The sequence below is a fragment of the Myotis myotis genome, unplaced genomic scaffold, assembly GCF_014108235.1.
Source record: "Myotis myotis isolate mMyoMyo1 unplaced genomic scaffold, mMyoMyo1.p scaffold_m19_p_12, whole genome shotgun sequence".
Classification (NCBI taxonomy): Eukaryota; Metazoa; Chordata; class Mammalia; order Chiroptera; family Vespertilionidae; genus Myotis; species Myotis myotis.
Window position 1 is genome coordinate 58,487,183 of NW_023416316.1, and position 25,094 is coordinate 58,512,276.

At 39.7% G+C, this 25,094-nt stretch overlaps 1 protein-coding gene and 2 long non-coding RNA genes across 6 annotated transcripts in view; 2 read left to right on the forward strand and 1 right to left on the reverse strand.

Moving 5' to 3' along the window:
- Positions 1-25,094, forward strand: part of ADAMTSL1 (ADAMTS like 1) — a 900,799-nt gene that overhangs the window by 493,477 nt on the left and 382,228 nt on the right. Inside the window, exon 1 of one of the 4 annotated variants that reach the window (XM_036331233.1) lies at positions 12,118-12,335. The exons of the other annotated variants lie outside the window; for them this stretch is intronic. Coding sequence (XP_036187126.1) covers positions 12,273-12,335 — 63 coding nt within the window. The 5' untranslated portion in view covers positions 12,118-12,272. Of the gene's footprint in view, positions 1-12,117; positions 12,336-25,094 lie in introns of those variants that run through there. 4 annotated transcript variants of the gene reach the window in all.
- Positions 12,362-15,335, forward strand: LOC118667571. The gene is made up of 2 exons (XR_004971326.1): positions 12,362-13,026; positions 15,121-15,335. It is a non-coding gene; the product is annotated as an uncharacterized LOC118667571 (long non-coding RNA).
- Positions 20,574-25,094, reverse strand: part of LOC118667570 — a 33,459-nt gene continuing 28,938 nt past the window's right edge. Inside the window, exon 3 of the long non-coding RNA XR_004971325.1 lies at positions 20,574-20,932. This is a non-coding gene — a long non-coding RNA (uncharacterized LOC118667570). The remainder of the gene's footprint in view (positions 20,933-25,094) is intronic.

Here is a 25,094-nt window from a genome sequence, read left to right on the forward strand (position 1 = left end):
GGAAGGTACACTCAGAATGAGGGAGCAAGCAAGTTTAAAATTCAAGATGTACCCATATTATTTTCAGTGTCATGACTAGACAGAATAATGACAAAATCTAATATCCCCAATTCCAGTAGAGTTGCGTCTAGCAGAAGTGAAAAAAGAAAAACCAAAACTGTTGGCACTCTGCTTTCAGAATTGCATTGTTTTGATGTTCTGACTCAAGTCTTAAGCATGACATTTCACGATGGGCTAAGCTGTGGAGCAACCACACCCTATTCTTGGCAAAAGTATATATCATATTACATTACCAAGGAGGGAACAATGGAAAGTTTTTAAAATAATAAATAAACACCAAATCTTATTTATAAATCTTGTCAAGATATTCAAGGACTTGCCTAGGTCCACAGCGAACCCGCTGTTTGTTTGCTGTATAAGATGCCACATGCAGAGTAACTGCTTGAACAGCAAGCTCCTTTTCCATTTCAGCGTCTTCAGCCCTAACCGTGGGGGGACCATCCTCTTTAGTAGTAAAAGTAGATCCAGGTTTTATGGCTGGACAGGGTCCAGGGCACTCAAAGTGAAGCAGACGGTTGTGAAGAATTATTTATGGCAGATTTTGTGATGCCTGTGTCGTGCTCTGATTTAATGGGAGGAAAGTGAAATCTGAAGCAGAGTGAATTCAATTTCCAAATTTTACTACGTGTACACACAAATTTTTATACTGGGATACTATTGCTGCCCCCAGCTTCTTTTCATGGATTTCATTCTTTGCAAAAGTGAGTTGCTTCTTGAACAGACCCATGAAAAGCCGACATTGGTTCATCCACAAGAAGTCTTTAAGCTAACATTTTTCAAGTTCACCCAACGAACCTTTTCTACTGTGACACACACAATGTATGACATCTCTGTCTATGATGAGCAAACTCACATTTCGATGGAAATCACCCCTCCAAATGAAGAGAAAATAGTTATAGAATCCTTAAGCAAATGACACCAAAGGTTACTTTTGCTGGTTGTTCATAAAAACATTATATTGGCCTGTGGTAACATTGGCCATTTAAGAACATCACAACATTGCTATTTTGCAAGGAAAATTAAGTTCATGTGTTCAGTCTAATTTTAGTAAGTGTAACTATTAAAGCAAGTCTTTATTATATTTTGTACCTCATCTTCAAATAATATTGCAAATCTAACAAAGTTGCACAATTAAAGAATAAGCAATATAAATCTTAGTTAAGAAAGATAATACATGACTGTACAGACAAATAAATATCAGTATCAAATTTTATTATGTATCTGATTTGAAAATATACCCAAACATATTATTGTTGATAAGAATATTTTGTGTGCATCATCTCTTTTTACTTCGGTAAGCAAATTATATTATTATGTTTCTTAAATCATTGCATATAAGTATTTGAAATATATCACTTTTGTTCATATGTGAAGTAGATGTAGATGCATTTCCCTTGCATTTTTATTTAATCTACCCAACCTCAGTCATTATTATATTAGACTGGTATGTCAGAATAACATATAAAGAAGAAATGAAATTGCATTTACTTGTAGAACAATAAATTGCTGGCCTTTATCTGTCTAACATAGAACTTTGAACTGAGAGAAAGGAGAAATAGAACAGATACTGAACCAATAATGATATTTGAAGAAATAGGCAGGAAAAGGATTAGACATTAGGAAATAACATTTGACTTCCTTGGTCCATTCATTAACAGTTGGGATATAAATATTATTTATAAACATATATGCATATATATATATGGCCTGTGTGTTTAAGGTATACATAATATAAATTATGTATATGTGTATGTATGTGCATAAAGTATTTTAAAAATAACAAAATGGCTATGTATTACCCATTACCCAGTTTAAGAAATTGACTGTTACCAAAGTCTTTGAAGACGTCTGTTTAGGTATTAATTTATTCATTCAACAAATATTTATTGAAAACATACTATGTGCTTAGATCCTGTGCTAGATATTGGATACAGTGTTAACAAAACTGGAATAGTTCTTGCCTTTATAAAGCTCCAAGTCTAATGGGAGAGAGAGAGACCTGAGTATATAATCACACAAATGAATGTAAATACAAATGATTCATAACTATGAACTATGCTGGGTTCTGTACAAGAAGGCATTGAAAACAAACAACAGGAAAGGCCAATTTAGATTGACAGATCTAGGAAGCCCTCTGTGAGGAAGATGAGGACTGATTGATTAACTCCTAAGATGAGGCATGAGGAACTGTCAGAGCATAATCAATAGAAGCATGAGAGGAAGAGCATGCCAGCCAGCAGGAAGAGTGAGCGCAAAGGCTCGGGGAGCACAGCCCCATTTACATTTATGTTGAAAGAAGGACATCCAATCTACATATGTGAAAACTTAATCCAAGAAATAATTCTCTAACATTTGTTCTCCTTTTGAGTGAGGGTGGCATTGTTTGATATAACATGGTAAAACTTGTGCTCACTTTATTTATTTTTAACTTGTAAGAAATGTAGTAATCAAACATGGCAGCATATCCATTATTATACTGAATTCCACACTTATTTGGCACAAGGATTAGGAGCTCACATCAGGGGATTTCACTGGGACTGCTTTTACACAGGTAACTTATTTTTTTATTTTATAATCTTTTTTCCCTTCCTTAAAATTTTATACTGTGTAAATATGTAGCACATAAAATTTTACCATGTTAACTATTTTAAGTGTACAGTGCTGTGGCATTAAGTACATTCAAATTATTGTGCAACTATCACCACCATCCATCTCCAGAATTTTAAAAAATTCACCAGCTGAAACTCTGTGCACATTAAACATTCATTCTTCATTCCTCCTCCTTCCCCAGCTTCTGGCAACCACCATTCTAGTTTGTCTCTATGAATTTGACTGCTCTAGATACCTTATGTAAGTGGATTCATACATGTCCTCAAGTTTCATGCATGACGTAGCATGTGTCAGAATTTCCCTCCTCTTTAAGGCTGAATAATATTACATTGTCTGTAAATACCACATTTCATTTATCCATTCATCTGTCAACAGACTCTTGGGTTGCTTCTACCTTTTGGTTATTGTGAATAATGCTGCTGTGGACAGGGGTATCCAAATATCTGTTTGAGTTTGTTTTCATTTCTTTTGGTATATATCCAGAAGTGGGAGTACAGAATCACAGGGTAATTCTATGTTTAATTTTTTTAAGAAATCAAGCTTATGGTTTTTAATTCATACTTGCAACAAACGTTACATGCCAGGTGGCCATGCCAAAGGCTGGGAAGGAACAGACGAGACACAGACACTGCCTTCAAGGCTTCCAGGCTAACGTTTCAGTAGTTTGTTGTTGTTCTTATTGTTGATGGTAGTAATGATTTAGAACTGATTGATTAACTCCTTTTCTCAGTCTTCTTGAGATAGTAATATATTTGTACAGTATATGACTAGAGTGCCCTCATGACCCTAAGCTTCAGTAACTTGAGGCTTTGAGTAACTGAATCAACTAGAATCAAATGGGAACAGTACATGTACATTGTCCTATAAATCAGATGACTCAGGACATCCCCAACCCTTCCCCCATGTACACCATCTATACTAATAATCTATACTAATAAAAGGGTAATATGCTAATTAGACCAGGTCAACCGGATATCTTCCGGTTGTCCGGTCCTCCTTCTGGACAAAGCCACGATGGTGGGGGCTGAGGCAGAGGCAGTTAGGGGCAATCATGCCAGCGGGCAGAGGCGGTTAGGGGCGATCAGGCATGCAGACAGAGGTTGTTAGGGGCGATCAGGCTGGCAGGCAGAGGAGTTAGGGATGATCAGGCAGGCAAGCAGGCAAGCAGTTAGGAGCCAGCAGTCCCGGATTGTGAGAGGGATGTCAGACTGCCCATTTAGGTCCGATCCCTGTGGTTTAGGCAGTCTGACATCCCCTGAGGGGTCCTGGATTGAAGAGGGTGCAGTCCAGGCAGAGGGAACCTCCCTCTCTCCCCCGTGCATGAATTTCATGCACTAGGCCTCTAGTCTGTAATAGTAGCTTGAAGAGAAAATCATTTCAGCTAAATTAGAAACTTGATTAATAGAACCAATACAAACAAAATTCTAGTATTATTATATGTTATCATTCTGGTCATAATAAGGAGGAAAGAGGATATATCCTCTTTTTTTTAAGGACATTATTTGGAATGGCACCTATACCTTCACTTAAATCTCCTTAAGAAGAACTTTGTCACATGGTCCTCATACATAGCTGCAAGAGAGGCTAGACAATGTCTCTTTTCAGGATAGCCATCTATGTTTGTTACCCAAGCAAAAAAAAAGAATGATAGATATTGGGAGACACTTAATATTTCTGCCATAGGTATGTTGTTTAAATTTTATTGTCCTTAAAATGCAGGCATGGGTTTAAAACCCAAGCTATTAAGTACAAAAGTAAATGTATATGAGTAAACATCCTATGTACAAGGCCATGCTGAGGCTGACAAGACCATTTCTATCTTGGTCTTAGAAAAGTGAGCAGCACAGAGGGAGAGATGGGGAGGTGCAAAGGGAAGATATGTAACCATACATTGAAACCAAATGTGAGGCCTCTGTGACCATCTGGACAAAGGTATACTTCTCTAAAGAAGATCATGAGAAAACCATCATAGTCACATGCCTTGGACCTTACTGCCTATTTATTTTGCGCACTGCAGACATGCCTCCACTGGTATTCATCCTAGAAGTTTGCTCAGGTGACACATCGAACTTAGCTTGCTGAACTTAAATGCAAGAAACCTCCAGGCTAGGATTGTATCCCATCTAGATGTTCCCAAAGGCTTTTGTGATTGGCTCTGACCCTATAACCAGATCTAAGGACCAAGGGTTCTTCCCTTCATCTTTGGGACTCTCTGCTTTCAATAAATACTAGTTTCTGTGCTATGAAACCAACATTATATTTTAACTTCTAGGAAATGCACATGTTAACAAAGAAATCTCTGGATTCTTTTACCTATTTCTACCAATTGTACTCCATATTTCACTGTCAAAACACTTGCATATTGGTAATGTTCTTGTTATTGGCTTGTATTTAATTCTTTATGTTTTTATTCTGTATAATTTTTCCCTTTTGCCATACTTACCAATTTCAAAGTTTCTTCATGAAAATTTTTTCAAAAGAAAGGCCCACCACGTTTTCAAGTAGGAAAGATAAAATATCCAGTTTTACCTACCAACTCCATGTCCTTTTATGAAACCTAAAAAACAAACAAACAAAAACCCACTATATTGTAAGTTATTTTTAGTTATAGGTTTATAAGTTGTTTTTCAAGATTTCATTATATGACAATATTTTTGACAGTATTTATAATTGTGATCCTAGATAAACTTTCTAACTTAACAGGAAAACCATTCATCCACTTGGTGTTAGCAAATACAACCAACATATAATAGAAATAAAAGTACAGGCTCACAGTGATCTATTTTATTTTAGAGAAAGAGAACTCTGGTTTTCTGTGGTTTAATTGCTATTTTGAAATTCAAATCTTATTCATTTTTTATTTAGATTTGCCTCCGTTTTCAGAGGCCATGTTTTCTTTTGTAACGCTTCTGCTTGCTTTGTTTTTTTGCTTCTGCTTCTCTCTCTCTCTTTTTTTTTCTGCTACCATATTGGTAGACATAGCATATGTTCATTAACTCATATCTTATTTTGACAAGTATTTATCTAATGTCAGTTATGTACTACACCTTGTGGAGAAACTGACATTAGGGCTATACTTTTGAGGCAGAGATAAGAGTAAGGGCCTTCTAGGCAGAAGGGACAGAATAGAAAAATATATGGAAATGGGAGAGCTTGGAGTACTGGGGCAATATCAGGAATTTCAATTGGGCCGGAGCATGACTTTCTATTATCCTGGGACTGGAAGCAGATCAGGACATCCTTGAATGCCAAGCTGAGGAATTTGGCTTTTGCACTTTAATCCCACTTTCTCTGTGTTGTCTATAAATCTGTTAACACCCCTTCACCTTATTGTCTGGCTCTGGTATAATTATTTTATCTGTAGTGGATGATGTCATGGAAATAGTACTGAACTAAGAATCAAGGGTCTTGGATTTATATATTACATTTGGGTTTAATATATGAATATTGCAACCATAATTCAAATGTCAGCCATTAACGTGGTGTCTCTCTATGTCAAAAAGGCTACAAAAGGCAGTGTATCTGTTGCCAGATTCTCTGTTTATCATGCCTTGCACATAGTAGGTGCTCTGTAAGTGTTTGTTGAATATAATTCAACTAGAGGCCCGGTGCACAAAAATTCGTGCACTTGGGGGGGGGGGCAGGGGGTGGTCTCTCAGCCTGGCCTGTGCCCTCTCGCAGTCCAGAAGCCCACCACCTACCATGGTAATTATTTATTGAGCTCTTATTTTGTATCAGGCTCTGAGTTAGACTGCAAATCCCTCACTCCACTGCCCACAACAGCCCTACAGTGCTGAGTGTTACTCTCATCATTTAACAGCTTAAAACAAAACAAAAAAAAAAAAAACAAACACAACTGGGCTCAGACACTTTAAGTAGTTTATTTCCTTAATGTGTTTTGGGTAATCAGTGGGACAGCTAGGATTGAACAGATTGGCTCCAAAATCTGGGTTCTTTGCACTACACCAAGCGGTCTTCAGAATTCCTCTCTGTTACTGACTGGGGTCACAGGTTCAAACCAAGTACCTACTGTGTGAGAAGCCCTGAATTAAGCATTGCAGACAATAGGAAAAAATGTGAGCTGAGAATCTTAGTGTTTTGGGCAGCTAGAAATGAATCAAACCAAATTTTAAAATGTGTTATGTTCCTTCCATATGGAACATGCAGTGCTAGACACTTTGTAGGGAAAGGGAGACTGTGGGATGAAGAATTGAAAAACATGTTTTTCCCCTTTACACAGTCTATAATAGTGTGGGTCAGGGTCAGTAAAAGCCTACGTCTCACATGTTCCTGTCTTCTCTCTGCTTACTCTGTTCTCACCCACAAAGCCCTTTTCTTTTCATCTCCTAAAGGACTCTGTATCTTAAGGTCTTTTTCAATTTCTATTTCTTCTACTTGGGTACTCCTCACTGAGTTCTCAACTTGCAATGACCTCCTCTCTCTTCTCTAAATTCCTATGGCCCTTTGATCTACAAAGGGGCAGTGTTGCTTAATGGTTAGGAACACTGATGGCCTGGGTTCAGATCTTGGCCTTTCCCCTTTCTGGGTATGTGATCTTAGGCAATTTATTTAATTCTATGGGCCCCAATCTTCTCCTTTGTTAAAGGGGATATATCAGTCAAGTATTCTGTTCCAGAGAACAGAATGTATCCTTGCTAATACTATATAATAAAAGGGTAATATGCAAATTGTACCCTCAACCTGGAGTTTGACTGGAGTTTGACCAGGAGGCAGGGCTGGTCTGACAACCTCCTGAGTCCCCTTACCCCCCACCCCCTCAAACAAGCCGATCATGGCGGGTGGTCTGGCCAGACCCCACCCGTGCAAGAAATGGTGTGCCGGGCCTCTAGTCTAAGTATAAAGTGTTATCTTATGGGGTGTCAACTAATAGAGAATTGGAAAAAGTCTCTGGTTTGAACTTTCTGAAGACTCCCATGCTACTCTACAGCAACAGATCACCATAGGAGCAGCTGCCTCTTGCATAACCAGGAAGTCCTCTGCTGAATGGAAATGCAAGGGCTTTAAGAACCTTGCCCACATTCTTTGATCCATCTAGAACTGCCTCTTGCCACCTACAAATGTAGTGAATGGCTAGCATGACTGCAGACAAAGCACCTTACTCTGTAGTCATTTTTACAAGCAAAAGAGCAAAGTGTGGTCTCTGCCTCACTTTCACCTTCCAAATCTTATGAAAGTGTTTCTGAGTGGCCAAATCTAAGTTACATCCAGTGCCCTAGCTGCAAGGGAGTCTGGGAAATGTAGTTTCTTGGTTTCTGGCCTCTGTTTCAGGAGGGCACTGGTTGGGGTGAATGTGGATGCTGATCTGCCATAAATAACATCCATATGGGGAAAATAAGTATACATATATTGTAGAGTTGTTGTGATAATTAAAAGAAATAATAAATATAAAGTTAGAACAATGCCTGGCATGTGAAAGACTCAATAAATGTAACTATTCTCATCAGCTTCTCAGAGAGTTGTCCAGGTCAAAGTCAAACCACTTAGATACAGTCCAATTTTTCACCTGCTAATAAGTAACTTTGATGAGCCTACTTATAATAAAAGCACTAGTTTCCTCATCAATCATTGAGGGTAATAATTACTCTCTACCTTATAGAGTTTCTGCTTATATTACACTAGGTTATGTGTGAAAGATGATTTGAAAATTTTAGCAAACACTCCAATCGCTTGTGTGCTAACTGGGTAGGAGGTGAATTGGAGAGCTACAGTCACCTGCTCAAATTCCAGCTCTGTCCCTGAGACCAGCAGTCAGCTTCCTGTAGTTTTATCTTATTCATTCGCACACCATTTTTCCTCCCTTTAATTTTCAGAATTAGCTAGGGAAATCACACAACTTCCACGCATGCCCATGAGGACAGTAAGGCTCAGGTGCCACCATAACCACCTCTTTCAAGAGGGGAGATGAGGCCTTACCCGGGTCGTCTGTGCTTCCCACCCCTGAGTTCTTTCCAGAAGACCCTCTGCCCTCTTTACCCCAGTTACTCAACTGGCGGGCCATGTGAGAAGGCCCAACCTCAGGAAGAGACAGGTGGCTCCAGCGTGAACACTGTAACGTACTCTCCCCAGGGAGAGAAATTCCGAGAGTTTAGCTCATTCTTTCCTGCCATAAAGCACACTGAATGTTAACAGCTTGCTCCTGTCCAAGCTGGTGTTTTTTAAATTAAGTATTGTTAAATCCATACCATTTGGAATGATGCTTCAGACAGCCCTGACACTCTTGCTTCTGCTTTCATTTCACCTAATATATTGTGCAGGGAGCCGGTAACCAGTATTACAGCAGCCGGGTTTGCTGCTGCCGCTGCTGCTGCTGCTCAGACACTGGCAGACGGCTTTAATTTAGATACCTGAAGAGGAAAAAAGGAACTCGGCCAACGCCCTGCTCACATGCCATAAGAGGCCTTTCCCAGGCTGCCGTTAGCATGGAGCTAGATTACCTAGGATTTGATGTTATTTTTCCTCGGCTCTGATAAAGGTTTTAGAAATGACGAAGAGAGGAGACAGAGAAGTTATACACTAATATGAGATACTTTCCATTGTCAGGTAGTGTGGACCTATAGTAAACCTGGGTAGCCTGCCTCCTGCCCCCTTGCCTTCACTATAAACAATCCCCTCCAACCACTATGACACCACTACCAACACACACACACACACACACACACACACACTCACACTCACACTCACACACATGCATGGATGCGTACATATAAATGATGAGAGAGAGTAAAAGTCAGAAGACCTCTTTCAAAGGCCAGTTCTAGCCGGTGGAGCCCTGACAAGTCACTTCACCTCTTAGAGCCTCAGTTTTCACATAAAATGGGGTGAGTTACTTAACTAACTTCACAGAGTAGTCATAAAGGTCAAATGAGATGCGGGTGTAAAATCATTTTGTAAACTTTAAAGATATCACATAAACTTCACTAGTTATCAAAATTCACCATACCAGAAATTCACCTCCATCACCCTAACACTTGTTGGTTTTGTTCTCCTATTTCTGAAGTTACAGTAAGTTTGTTTGCCCTAGAATGCGTAATGCTTGACTGTGCAATTGCTTTTCCTCATTTCTAGGGGCATCCCCCAACCAGAAAGGAAATGCTACAAGCATAGGGACCAGAAGCATGAGACACTGTGGTGGGCATCCTCCTGACAGTCAAGAAATGATTTAGAGCTTGACTTAAAAAATATTCTACTATAAAGTGAGGGTTGTGGTGACTGTCTTGCTGTACATTGACATGTCCATCAAAGCCTAAAGAAATCTCTGACTCGACCATCTAGACAATATTTATTTCCAAAGCAGGAAGGAATCTAGACTAGCATATAAGTGGCTACCAGTTATTCTCTTATCATACCAATTTTTTCTATTATTCTACAAATGGTATTGTACCATTACCATTTTTGCTATTATTCCTTCTCCACCACCTCTTCTGCCCTATTGACCTGCCTCATGAGTGAAGTTTAGTTGTGAGGAGGGAGATAAAATATTCCTTTTTTTTTTTTTTTTGCAGAACTAGTTGGAACTCTACAGCTAGTAACTGATAGAAGAAAAAAGCCGGTGGCAGAAAGCTCTAATGTGTAAAAGAGAGAGATGTAACATAGCTTCATAAATGAAAGGTTATTTCAATCAATCCATTTTTAATATGATAAAGACTTCAGATCACACCATTCAAGTATTTTTACAGTTACTCATGAATACTCTTCAGCTTATGAGCCTTCACCAATTTTTGAAAGACTCGCGAAATGAATCTTTGTGAAAGAGAAAAGCACACTTTAGGAACAGAGCCTCTGAGGTATGGATTAGTACTACCCATTTTCCTAGGTGAAGAGAAGGGGAATCCTTGTATGCCCTTGACTTTCCTCATAGGTTAAAAATGGGAATTTTAAAGCTCTGCTGTCTTTAATTGATATATCATAGGAAAAGCCAGTAGCCTGAAGTTGAACAACCTGCTTTTCCTCACCTTTCTGCAAAGCAACACTGCAGATCTGTATATAGGCAGACCTGCCTGTATTCACATGCCTACTATGGCTTCATCAGGTTTTCCATATTTGTGTGTTTCATGCCTCTTGTCGGTATTTTTTTTTTATTAACGAAAGGAAAGAACATTAGTCCTAAGTGTCTTCTGCCATATATATATATATATATATACAGCCTATCAAGAGATCTACAAAGGAAAAGCTTCCTGGCGACACACCTATGGGAATGTAAGGCCAAGTTTGCTATTTCATTCTTTCAAAAACCCAGTGATTTCCTTAGCAGATAAGGAGAAAGACGTCCTTGTTGGACACTTGACACTTTCCTAAAACTGTAATAAAATCCCCTCTGGTAGAGTGAAATCTTGCTTGCTGGTAGATTAACAGGACTCAGAAGCTTCCTGCCCTTCCCTTGGCCTTGTCATCATTTCACTGCTTGTTAGCACTTCCTCCAGGCTGGGCTGGACCTGGAGGGTCATCTCTCCATCCACTGCAGGAGGGAGAGGAAAAGGAAGCAAAACTCACTTCAGCCTTTTCTGCTGTGTTACAGCAGCTCTGATGAAGGACACGAAGGAGGAGACTGAAACTGTCGGTTAAAAGGTTTGGGGATTAACTGAGGATTTAATTCATCCTTTTTTTCTCTCCCCTCCTAATGCAGACAGTTGAGAGTTGGCCATGTGTCAAAATCAGGCTGTTCTTCAACCTCAAATTTCAGTGCCAGTCATCCCTGCCTTTGTTAAGGTCTTCTTTTTAAACGAGTGGATCTAAATTTCTAATTGTGCCTTCAGCCTTAGTAAATCTTGGGTGTTTAAGATTGTCACTTTACAAAGAATCAGCTTCCTTTTTTTTTTTTTTTTTTTTTTAGATCAAGTCATTAATACACTAAGTAACTTATGCCACTATTTAGGTTTAGGGAGTAACTTTCAAAAATTTATATAGTCTCCCTTCTCCAAGTCAAGGGGAAAAATAAAGAGCAACTTTATGGAAGAGGAATAAAGCTGTTGTACAGCACACATTTAAAGGGCACATTAAGTCAGGTTTTGTCTATGATTCTCTCCCTTTATGGCATATGTTATATATTGACAGGGATTAAGTTTCTCTCCTGAATGGAACAATACAGAGTCACAGGGAGCTACTGTACTTTACAAAGCCACGGGCATCAGCACAAGCAAATGGCAAAACAGAAACGTATCTCACAAAGAACTAACCAGGTTAGTTCATAGCACAGGGCTTGGCTTCATCGTCTGCAGTTCTGCATCTTTTGCATTTCTCTCCTGGCTCTGCTGCGCGCTCTGCTCTCCTTTCTTTTTCGTCCTTTTCCCCTTCTTTTTTTGCTCGCACTGTTACACTTTCTCTGTCCCCCTGGCTTTGTTATTCAGCATGTCTGATTAGCAGGAGCCTGATTGGCTGGCTGCCTGCTCCGAGAGAGATTCCATTCAGCTTACCCCCCACCCATCCACCTACCCACCCACCCCTAGTCAGGAAATGTGAGCGGGGCTGATGGAAGCTGATAGGCAGGGCTGGAGTGTTAGCACCGGGACTGGATGTGACAGCAGGCAGAGGAGCACTTAGCAGCTTATTCAGTGTCCGATCCGGATTCCGGCAAGGATCCAAGCATGGAATGCTGCCGTCGGGCAACTCCTGGCACACCGCTCCTCTTTCTGGCTTTCCTGCTCCTGGTAAATGCCTTTTCCTTTTTATACATTGCTATTGCCATTTAGTCTGGGTGCTGTTGGGGTGCCGTGTATGTGTGTGTGTGTGTGTGGAGGGGGGAGGTATATCTTGATCTTCAAACGCCAGGTAAAATAATTTACGTGCTTAAAAAAAAAATTCTTTCAGAACTTTAACCCCAACTTCTCAAGCAAAATAAAGTCTTCCAGACGTTGTGGGATCAGTGAGAGGTCTATAATATTATCGAGACACGAACTTTGGGATAGACTGCACAGAGTTTGCGAGCTGGGGACTGTATAAATGATGGTGCGTATGCTTGGAATTTGGATGACAGGCGTCGTCAGATCACTCACTCACTGCTGTGTTCCTGGAATTTTTTTGAAGGATGGGCTATGAGGGGCTTTCCCCCACTGCCGTTAGGAACTCTTTTCCCTCTGTGAGCATGTGCTGCGGAACCAGGTAAAAGAGGGAATGAGCGCCTCTTTGCAGCCAACCCAGATTATAGCTCATAATTACTCCAAGTCATGTATGGATACAAGTTAATGCTGCTATTTATGAATTGAGGATTATGGTCTTTGATCTCAGATCTGCTTTTGAAGAAGAAGAAAATGCTGACTTTCCGTACGGCTGCTCTCCATAGTCGCGGTGATAAGATGCTCTGCTCTGGAACATCCGCACACTCTGCATTTTTGACTCAAAGTAAATGTTCCATTGTGACTCATACTTGGTTTTATGGGCAGAAAATGAACATTTACTGTCCAAAAAAAATCTACACTCAAAATATTAATAGCAATGCACATTTTTTAAACCAGAGTGTTCTGGGCAGGCAGCTTAGTAAACCTCATCTGAAGGTTTCATTCCAAAATTTGCACACACTGATTCCAAACGAACGTGATTGTAGCTCTCCCTGTGACATTTATGGATGCCCACACTTCCTCAGGAGGCAACAAGGCCAGGGGGGGACAAGGTACACAGGCAGCGGATTATGTAGGTTGCATTGATTCGTCAATGGTGAAGGACTGTTTTGTTCTGATTACACTCTGACAAATTTGATCTGCACTATAATTATGAAGAAGGGAAGTAAGCCATTTGGTACAAATTGAAGATTCATCAGATAGAGTAATCAGACAGTGATTAACAATTTTATACATTTCCACTTATTTGCATCATTGTCGGCAAGAAATCATAATGCTACATTGCAAAGGCTGTAAATATAGAAATGTATTTTTAAGATTTCTTGAAAATTTAAAGGAGAACTGAATTTTAGGCATGAATGGACTGAAGTTTTCGCTGTTTGGGGGAATATAAAAAGCAGAATGCCTAGGTGTGCTTTATGACTACTGAAGCAAGCAATTTATGAAAGGTGTCTCATTTTTTCCATATGGGATGTGTTACTTACATACACACCATTAGGTTGCCTCATCTTTTTTTTTTTCTTTGTGATTTTTTAAAAGTATGTGTTATGTTCCCATCTAATTATATCATAAAGCAAATTACCAGTACACATTACTGTTTTGGTATCTTCCATATGAAGTATGATCTCATTTTACATTGGAAAAAAACTTTCCCATTCAGAAATAGATTGTTTTGCTACCCGTTTGGTAAATGCATTATATCCCTCTTTGATATCTTGACTATTCATATGTGTATTTGAGCACATAATGAGACTTATTTCAGGTTTAAAACATAAAACATATTTTGTTTCAATTACAATAATTGTATTGAGGATAAAATGAAATCAAATCCAGGTTTGTTTCATACCTGTATTTAAATGAACAGGGGTCCTGAGAGTTATGGTAGAAAAAAAAGAGCACTGGCATGTGCCAAGATACGCCCCTGTGCCGGGTACTGTGTGTCTGAAAGGGCCAAACACTAGGCCGGTGGTTTGAAAAGCATTACAAAGCATCCACACAATAAACTTGCAAATAAGACATTTTAAAACCCATTTTAGAGATAAGGAAATAAGCTTATATTTGAGTCCCCAAATCAACACATAACAGAGAGAACATAACTTGTTTGCTTTTTACTGTGGTTATAAATTATGTAGCAATGATGGAATCAATGGCATATGCTGATCTTTGAACTTTGAGATACGTAGGCTTTTTGCATCATCTTGGGCATTAAAGGTGTGTACAATATTATGCACAGTTGTTACATTTGCTCATTAACTGCCCCCTTTAGCTTTGTAGCCAAAATTAAATTACTGGCCTAAGAGAAGGTGACCTTCGGACTGATCTTTAGTTGACTTAGAACTAGAAGTGTGACATTGTCAACTCAACCCTCAGTCTAGATAGAGAAATTGAACTGGTTGCCTTGTATTTTTTTCTGTAGTTCTTTTATACAAGAGTCTGTCTACTCTTAGAATTAATTTAAGCAATTTTGAAAGATCCCTTTAACTTAGTTGGAAAACACTCTGTTTTAGCGGCAAGCCAGTTTCTACTTCAAAACAGCCTTCCTATCACTGGCAGTTGAATCATCCGTATCATGCCTTGCTTCGTGTGTACAAACCTCGAATGTGGTTCACTGAAGCCCTTTTTATCTGGAGCATTGTTCCTGAGAGAATGCAGTCCTTGTGTCTATTGTATCTCGTTTAGGTTACCACCCATACTTTCATGCAAAGCTCATACACCATAGACTTAATTTTTATTCTGGACACAATAGGACAGTAGTACTGACCAAAAGGTTTTCATCCTGATATTCAGGTCAAATGAAGCCACATAACCCAACTTTCCACATCTTCCCACCCTGCTTTCCTTTTTCATTCTCCTTTTCTTTTTTGTCCCAATTGTTTAGCTCAAAAGGAATGTGCCAGAAACCATGACCAGCCATTGACATGTGTGTCCATCCAAACTTGAAGTCAAATCACTTCTTGTCAGAAAGGCATTTAACCAAATTTGCATTTGCTTTTTGTTTCTTTTAAGTGGTTTTAAGCTCTTTTGCCTGCTATTGTGGGAGTTGCAAGAGTAACACTCAGAATTATAATAAAGTACATGTGTTTTCCTGTTGAATTTCTTTTTCTTCTCTGCACTAATTTATACATGGAAACTAGTCAAACACAATAGCCATTCCCTTTAGTCACTCTGGCACTCTCCTCCACTATTATCTAAGTGGATCTATCTTGGATGGCTAGAAGCACCATTAGTTTGTGGAATGAATGTTAAATCCCTTATTTACAGCAGACTGTGGTCTGCTCCAATAAGAGGTGTGTGTGTGTGTGTGTGTGTGTGTGTGTGTGTGTGTGTGTGTGCACAAACACCTTTTTATATATATTGTTTATTATCATGTCTAGATTGTCTTTAAATCAAACTTAAGGATTTTTTTACATAAATCTGCAAAACAGTGAGGCATTTCTTTTAACATTATTTTCTTCGTGTTTTTGCAAAGTTTCTTGTCTAGACATGGTCAGCTGCATTTTTGTTTTCTCAGGCTTCTGTTTTTAGTGTCTGGTCTGTTCAGGACCACTTGTCTCCGTTATTATTTTCATGTGAACCAGTTCTATTGCTTTATATAAATTGAGGCAAGTATGTCCAATAGTGGTCACTAGTGAACTACAAAAGAATCCTATTACACCAGGAATTTCCTTCCTTGAAAAACGACATGGATTTTGAAGACTTGTGAGAGAATGAATAAATGAATGTCTCCCTGCATTTCAGTAAGTGTTAACACATATTGATTCCCCTTATCAATATGCATGACTAAGCTAGAAAGCACTTCTCTAGCATGTCATGGGGCAGGCTGTTACTCAAACTTAGGAGCAGCACAAACTTTATCCTTATATCCTGATAACAAAATTGAAGGAGATTTAATTCGTGCCATTTTAATCAGTAAAGTGTGGTTAACCCTTAGACTTGGAACTCATTTTTTTAACCCAGTTTACATTGGTGCATTTGGCACAGGATTTATATTTGGATGAGACATGATCTGGTGTTTTGATTCTCCCCTTTATAATAGCTTAATCAAAATATAATTCAAAGCTATTTCAGGAAAAGATACAGTGTCCTGTGAATTTCTGCATTTTCTGCAACAACTAGTAGAGTATCTCGTGTATATATAGGCATCATGACTGTTGTTGAACTCAATTAAGAGAAGAAAGAACTTACAGAGACTATCACACAGCTCTCTAATTCTCCACACACATATTTGGTGTTTTCTAACTTGATATGTATAGTTCAGTTTCTTTGGTCCAGTGACAACTCTGCTTTGAATGTGTCTATTTCAGGTTCCAGGGCTGATTATTTAAGTTTCTCCCATCTAATTATTTAAGTTTTATTCTACCCTCCCCTCATTATACATAGTATATGGGTTCCTGTGTTCTCATGAGCAGGGTGACTCAAAAGAGACCTCTTCATAGCATGAAAATCACAGTCTTTTTTTTAGTGAGAGCATTCCTTGAATCATCATGAGTAACCTACTGGTTAATTGTGATGAGATAATGGCAGGAAAATGTGTCTAAATTAAGTTTTGCAGTCTTGCCATTTTCACTAACTTTTTTTCTTCTAAAGAGCCAGCTTCAGACTTTATGTTTTCACCAGAATGAGACAAGTCCATGTCATTTTCTGTCTACACCATAACAACCATACCATGTGGTTGAATTTCGGCTTGATTGGCAGTACTGGCTCATGAGCGGCTTAGGACTGGCATACCAGGGTGATCTCAGTCCTAAAGGATCCTAATTGAAATAGGCCAGCACAGCTGTGTGGGGAGCCTGCCTGCTAACTGGGGTGAGCTGTCGCTATCAACCCCTTCTTTCCATGAGCTCAAAAATAAATGACTAAACCTCCCCCAATTCCCGAACTTCAAGCCTGAAACCTACATTGAATAAAGCTTAACTGTTCTGGTTTCCCCTCCCCAGGACTTTGCTAACTGGAGTACCCAGCATGTAAGCCCATGAGACATTTTCTGGCCATGTCATGAAGATGTCCTGACGGTAGTAGTCTGTAGCCAGCAATGACCTCTGGCTTTTTATTTGTTGTGTTTCCAGAAGCTCAGTATTTATAAATCAGTTGGGATATTTTCCTATATTTATTAATAGTCTCTATTTCAGTCATAGAAATAGATCTTATCTCATTTAACCTTCATTAGAAGAAGTACTGTAATTTCTCTATTTGATTACCCCCACCCCAAATTCCACCAATATTTAGCTACATGTATAGGCAGCATTTAATAATTGTTTTTCAGAGGCATAAATACTTCATTGTATTCTCCATAATATTTTTAATTGTAACTTCTTGTTCTTGTGCTTCCTTGCATTTATCGCTGACTTTCTGAATCTCATATTGTGCTTACATGCCTGTCTACTCCACAAAGATGTGGGGGACAACAGAAGGAATGACTGGTTCCTCCCACTCCTCTCAGGAGATCTGGTCATTAGATCCCAATAAATTTATTTTTAATGAATGAATGGATGGATGAGTAAGAATGACTTGGCAAAAGAAGGTGAAAAGAAAAGAAAATACTTGTAAAAAGGGAAAATGTGAACACCCATCTCACAATATGAAGCATTTCACTAATTCTGATGTTGGTAGGACCAAGTCAACAATCCTAATAAATTTCAAGGTGAAGACATCTATTTTGTTTTTCTCTCTCTCTTAAACACATACATCCACACAATGAATAGCAATTGAACAAGAATCTCTTCTGCTGTTGTTAATTAGAACGAATTTTGCATGTTTCATATCTTTTATAATTCATTTAGTTTTCAAGTATATTTTTTAAGAAGTTGATCCTCAGGAAGAAAATGACATTTACATTAGCCACAGTTTTATAAAATTGGAAGGTAGTTATAAACTCTAATTTTAGCAGAGATAATGCTATGGAGTTACAAAAACTCATTTCTTTTTACTACTTGGCACAGGATAAACTGTATTTTCTAGCCTTCTCTGTGAGTGGATGGAGCAATATGATTGAGTTCTGGCCTACGGATTATAGTTAGACATGAAATGTGGCACTTCTAGGCCTGGCATCTCTCATGTAACCCTCTAAGCACCAAACACTCTCTTTTCCTGCCTGCTGGATGCCGAGAATTCAGTAAAGAACTTCAAGAGAGTAGGGAATGGCAAAGCCACCAAATCGAAAGCCTCAGTCCCTGAATGACTACATGGAGCAGAACCCCAACCCACCACCCTCATAGAGGCACATCTATGAACATTCATTTAACCATGAGCAAGAAATAGACCTTTGTTGTGTTAAAACACTGAGAATTTCGGGTAGGTGTTATTTATTAAACTAAAAACCTTTTCAATTAACATATGCTTCTAATTTAGATGATAAGCAGGCTAGTACTCATTGATATGTAAGTACTGATACTACTTTCAATACATTAGGCAGGAAAATTGAAATAAGATGCCAAGTTATCCTAATGGCAATTCAATCTGTGTAGCTTGCACCTTATCACAGACCCAGAATGTGCTGAGTACTGGGGGCTGTATATGTGCCAGTACTGCAGGAAAAACAGGAAAAATGGGTTCACATCCATTTTTTAAACATAGGGTCCAGGAGCAAGTGGAGCAGTAATAAATGAAGAGAGGAACCAAGAGAGCAGGACTGTGGTAAACAGTTGGAGTCTGGACTCCTGGCATCTCTCATGTAACCAGCAGAGCAGGACCAACCAACCTGGTCAAGGACACAGAACCACACAGACCCAGGGGGCAGTCAAAGGAAACAAGAAAAGATACCAAGAGGCAAACACAAGCCCAACACCAAAGCAGTTCCAGAGGCAGATGTCAGAAACTCAAGGAGTGAACATGGACAGAGAGGAAAACAGACTCACACCCAAAGAAAGCAAATGTTTCACATAGCAGCATGTGAAGTAAAATGTACTTTTGAAGTATACTTAGTCTCAAACTATCTTTGGTACATTTTTCTAGAGGTCACACTAATTTTAATGTGTAACCATCTGGGCTGTAGCACTGATTCCATCTCTATGATCCAGTCACATAACTCACTCCAACTTCTGTCCACTCATCACGCACTGTTGCCCATCCCACCGAACTCTCCAGGGTGTTGTGAGAGGCAAATCAGCATTAGATGTTGAAGGTTTTGTAAACTTCAAAGTACTGTAAAACTTAAAGTGATTAATTCATGTAAAAATCATTTCTCTGTCACCGGCTGTATACCCAACACAAAGTCAAGCTCCATGGAAGATAGATGAAGACACATTCCTTGTAACTGGGCATTGAGTTGTCAGAGTTATTTTTTAAATATTTCAAAAAACTCTTCCATAGGCAGTGGTCCTATGATGAATATTATTATTTTCAGTTGTCCCTCAAAAAAGCTCATCTAGTAACTTGTCTGTTCCTGCATAGACTCTATCTTTTTTTAATTCTCTTATTCATGTGTAAATGTAAATTAAGGCTTCCTACAGATTACTAATGTGTTATTTTTATGGATATTATCAGTCGCTATTTGACTTCAAACATTATTTTCCCCCAGCTTCCATAGTTCAGAATATCAATTTGTGCAATAGAACACATTAGAATAGTTTATTTTATTATTTTTATTTTTGTGAGTTTATTTGAGCTAAACTTTTAGTCAACAATTTCTGGGAAGCAAAATCTCAACAGATTGAGATAATGCTCCTAGAATAGTTTCTTAGGTAAGATAAATTACTTAGGGAAAAATTATTCGCAAAGCAAATTGTTATCATTGTGAGAATTACCATTAATTATGTGTGACCATTATCTAGAGCAGCGGTTCTCAACCTGTGGGTCGCGACCCCTTTGGGGGTCGAACGACCCTTTCACAGGGGTCACCTAAATACATCCTGCATATCAGATATTTACATTATGATTCATAACAGTAGCAAAATTACAGTTATGAAGTAGCAACGAAAATAATTTTATGGTTGGGGTTCACCACAACATGAGGAACTGTATTAAAGGGTCGTGGCATTAGGAAGGTTGAGAACCACTGATCTAGAGAGTTTCCATCTGTCCCATTGTCATTGGAGCATCGTGCTGGCGGACTTCAATTTAACATAGTTTTCGCTACGTTGTGCGTACTTTGTAATAACTGAACCATGACAAAAGACCAAGCATATTCCATTTGACATTATATTTCTGTGAGTGAAGTTATTATAGTAGGTTGCATCTCCCTTCCTCACGTATATTTTTCTCTAAAGTTCTCATTAAAAATATATTAATTACAATAAAACCCAAAAGGCCTGTGCATGGAAAGGGGGGATAGTGGAGAGAAAGGAAATAGTAGAAAAATCACACGTGTGAGCATACGCCATTTATAATGCAGGAGATTTATTCCACTTCTGAGGCAAGAAATTGCAGGACTCTAATAGTTTCACCACCTGTGAATTATTTGGGTGCACCTCATAAGCGGGTTCTTTCTTCTATTTGTTTAAAGAAATAGGTGGTATGTTCGCCAATTCTACACTACATTAATTTTCACAGAGTTTCCATTTTCATCTTCATTGCTTTTTCAGATTTTTTTCCAAGCCTTCTGCCATTCTTCAACTAAAGCTTTGGGTATTTTCCCCTTCAATTTTTGTCCGGGGACTTTGTCTGAGTCAATTCAGTCTGTTGGCATCCATGTTGGGGCAAAGGAGGGAAGGATTGTGATAGCCCTAGATATCCTGACATAAACTCCAAGAGCCCTAAAGAAATGAGACAGGAAATTATGAGCAACCGATAATCAATTCAAACTGTCCAATAAAATAAATACACCTGACTTTGTTCTCAGAGTAAGGTATGGCAGGGTGTCCGGTTTCTTAGCCTACTTTGCCACCTGTAATCTCAGCCACTATTTGAAGTCTGCCAGAGTATTGTTCAAATATTGTACTTCATCAGTACAACCAGAACTGAAAAAGGGTCATGGAAACTATAAGCACTCCTACTGTTCAGGTGCTGAAGTGAGACTTAGAGGAAAGTTTTTTTTTTTTTTTGGAAATAGTCTGTTTTTTCATTATGTTTGTTATAACCATTGGTCATTCACATCTAATATAATTTCCCTCATGTGCCACACACTTTTACTTTGGGGCTTGTAGCTGGTCTGAGATAACCAACACACATTGAAATTACTGTTACAGAGTTCGTGTAAATGACATTTGGGATCTCGGGACATAGATTCATAGTGTTTTAGAAGTAAACGGCCTATTCGAAGTAGCATAAAATGTGAGTCAGTTGACTGTGATACCTTTGAAGGCAGGAGTTTGGTTTTATTTTTGTCGTGGATCTCTTTATATCCCTAGTACCAGGCAAAAAGTTGAATATGAATAATTTAATTGCCTAGTCCAGCCACTTTCGTTTACAGGTAATTGAATTTAAAATATAAAGAAATTTGAGATGTATTTGCCCGGAACACCTACTAGGTAGGATCCAGATCCTGGAAGCTGTATCTCTTTCCTTGGAGTCCGTACTCCTTTGAACAAAGAGTTTATTATCTTTCTGTTATACTGTGTGGACTCCATAAGAGCCAGGCGAGCTGGCCTTGGTAGAGCAAGGTTGAAATGTTGAAATGTCACACACAGAAGAAACAACGGAACCAACGAAGCTGATGAAAAAATCATCTTGAGTTAAAACTCAGCGATCATTGTTGGTTTATAAACCTCAGAGCGACCTGGCAAAACAGGGGACTGAAGTATGTAAAGCTTGTCTCTCGCCCTTTTGAGCGAACCTTTTAAGCTCAGCATGTCAGCATTTTGAAAAACCCTAACTTAACTCTGGTGCCGTGTCACATATAGAAATTTTTTGATCTTTGCAACCATAGTAAAACAAAGACTTCTATTTTTGATATTTATTTTATATATTTAAATGCCACTTAACAAAGAAAAATCAACCAAAAAAAATGAGTTCGCGTGTCATAGGTTCGCCATCACTGCCCTAGACTGTGCCATGTCAATAGGCTTCATTTCTCTAGCTTTTCATGTCAGTGAAAAATCTTGGTGATAGATATGTGAAAATAACTTCATGCTGGATATTGCACATAATAGGTCGCCAAGAAGTATTCACTTTCTTCCAGCTGTGCAAAATAGCATATTTATTGAGAATCTGCTATGTGTGAGGTACTGAGTATACCATGTTGACTAAAACAGACAGGATTCTAAAGATGGGTCTTTTATTATTAAAAAATATGTTTTTATTAATTTGAGAGAGAGGAAGGGAGAAGCATGGAGAGACAGAAACATTAATCAGCTGCTCCCCACCCCCAGGGGACAAGCTCACAACACAGGCATGTGCCCTGACCGGGAATAGATCCAGTGGCCTCTTGGTTCATGGGTCAATGCTTAACCACTGAGCCACACTGGCTGGGCAAGATGGGTCTTTTCTACATATAATATTCGAAAGCACTTGGGACAGGGGAGGAGAGAAGAGGAGGAATTAATTGGCCAGTACTTTCCATTGGTTTTATGTTGCTGTCATGATATTATTTTCTTTAAACTGTATATTTAAGTATTGCTGATGTAAGGGTTCTCTGCCTAAAGAAATAGACACATTAATTCATTATTTATAGTGATTCAAGAAAGAATGTGTTAGAAAAACTCTAAAACTCTAAAGATTTATATTTAAGGTCACTCCTTCAAGTTATGCCTTTTTTTTTTTTTCAGGAATCCTCTTTTTCAGTAATACTGAAACCTAAGCTTAATGAATGTATTACGTTGTCTCTGTTTATTTGATACTTAAACACCTGTCTTTTCTGTTGTAGTTTGCTTAAGTAGTGAAACCTTTAAACCAGCCCCTCATTCAAGAGAATAAAGGGCCTCGGTAGCCTATGGAACACTAATGGAAGTAGGGTTTTCCTGAAAAGGTTTAGCTCACTCTGTGGAACCATTAGTATGTAGGACTTTTACAATCTCTGAGCATCATCCTGGTCACCCGTCAGCGTGTTCTCAGCTCTCTGCTAGGAGGGACTCTGATTTTCCAACACTTCCGCCAGGTCTCTGTTACTAACCCCAGCCTACCTCAATCCAAGGCAGACGTTATTTCCCCGGAAGTTCCACTTGGCTAACTTCAGCCCAGCTGTGCTGGGACTCACACCAGTGGGACTGTTATGGCTGTGGACTCAGGATCTTGATTTTGAGAACCCCATTTATGTTCACTTCAGAGTTCTAGATTATTGAGAGCAGTGACTCCCGGACTTTTGGATTTAACAGGCCATTAAAATTTCAAAAGTAATAAGGACATGTTTGTAAATAGGCAGGAAGTATGGAAAATCGATACGAAGCTTCATTTTTTTTTTATTTGTTGAGACAGTAAAATAAAGTTCTATTATTATAATTGTACAAATCTATAGCTATACTAATAAAGGGTAATATGCTAATTAGACCGGACAACCTTTCGGATGTCCTTCCTGACAAAGCCTAGCCCGGGCGAAGCTGCCCGTCCGCGGTCCCGGGCACCTGTGGCAGTGGCCCAGGCAAAGCTGGCCGCCCATAGTCCCGTGCAGCTGCAGCTGGCCCAGGCAAAGCTGGCCCGGATCCCGGGTGCCTGCAGCTGACCAGAGAGAAAAGCCCAGGTCCCGGGTGCCTGCAGCCAGCCAGAGGAGGAGGGAATCCTGGGTCCCGGGTGAGGGGCTGAGGCAGAGGTGGTTAGAGGTGATCAGGCCAGCAGGGGAGCAATTAGGGGTGATCAGGCAGGCAGGCAGAGGTGGATAGGGGCGATCAGGCAGGCAGAGGTGGTTAGGGGTGATCAGGCAGGCAGAGGTGGATAGGGGCGATCAGGCAGGCAGAGGTGGTTAGGGGTGATCAGGCAGGCAGAGGTGGTTAGGGGTGATCAGGCAGGCAGAGGTGGTTAGGGGTGTGATCAGGCAGTCAGGCAGGCAGGCAGGCAGGCGAGCAGTTAGGAGCCAGCGGTCCCATATTGCAAGAGGCATGTACGACTGCCGGTTTAGGCTTGATCCCACAGGAGTCAGGCCTAAACTGGCAGTTGGACATCCCCCGAGGGGTCCCAGATTGGAGAGGGTGCAGAACGGGCTGAGGGACTGCTCCCCTCCACCCCGAATTTTGTGTACCAGGCCTAAGTGGCTGAATGACCAGTTGCTATGACATGCACTGACCACCAGGGGGCAGACGCTCAATGCAGGAGCTGCCCCCTGGTGGTCAGTGAACTCCCACAGCCAACCTCCCACTGCCAACCACGGTCCCTCCCCCCAGCCGGCCAACCTCCCGTGGTCCCTGCCCTCAGCTGGCCCTCTCCCCCCGACCCCCACCGATTGGCCCTGATCACAGGCCAGGCCAAGGGACCCCACCTGTGCATGAATTTGTGCACCGAGCCTCTAGTATAATTGTAATAGTTAATGCTATAGAGAGTGCTTGCTTCAATGTGAGATGCACGCTACATATATAAATTATCTAATTGTCATAGCAACCCCATGGAGTAGTTATAACTATTCTCCTCATTGTGCAGATGATGAAACTGAGGCACAGAGAGACTGCATAACATGCTGCAGGTCGATCAGCTAGTGCAGATTCCAACCCAGGTAACTAGCATTCATTCTGATCCCAGCTCTGCCTTGTTGTTTCATTGCTGCACATTAAAGGCTATTTGAATAAGCCAGAAGTTTCAAGTATGTCATGTCAGAGGAAAATCTAACTCAACACATCTAGCTTTATGAGAAACTAACTGGTATCCTTATTTTCCTCTTTATTTCTTCTTTGTGTCAGTGAAAACTTCATCACGGACTGGTATGCCCGATACTTTCCTTGGGATACAAAGAGATACGACACCGTCATAAATAACACCCAGGAAACTCACCGATTCTAAACAAAGTTTTAAAAGATAACACAGAAGATGAGTGGAGGAAATAAGGTGCTGAAGTGG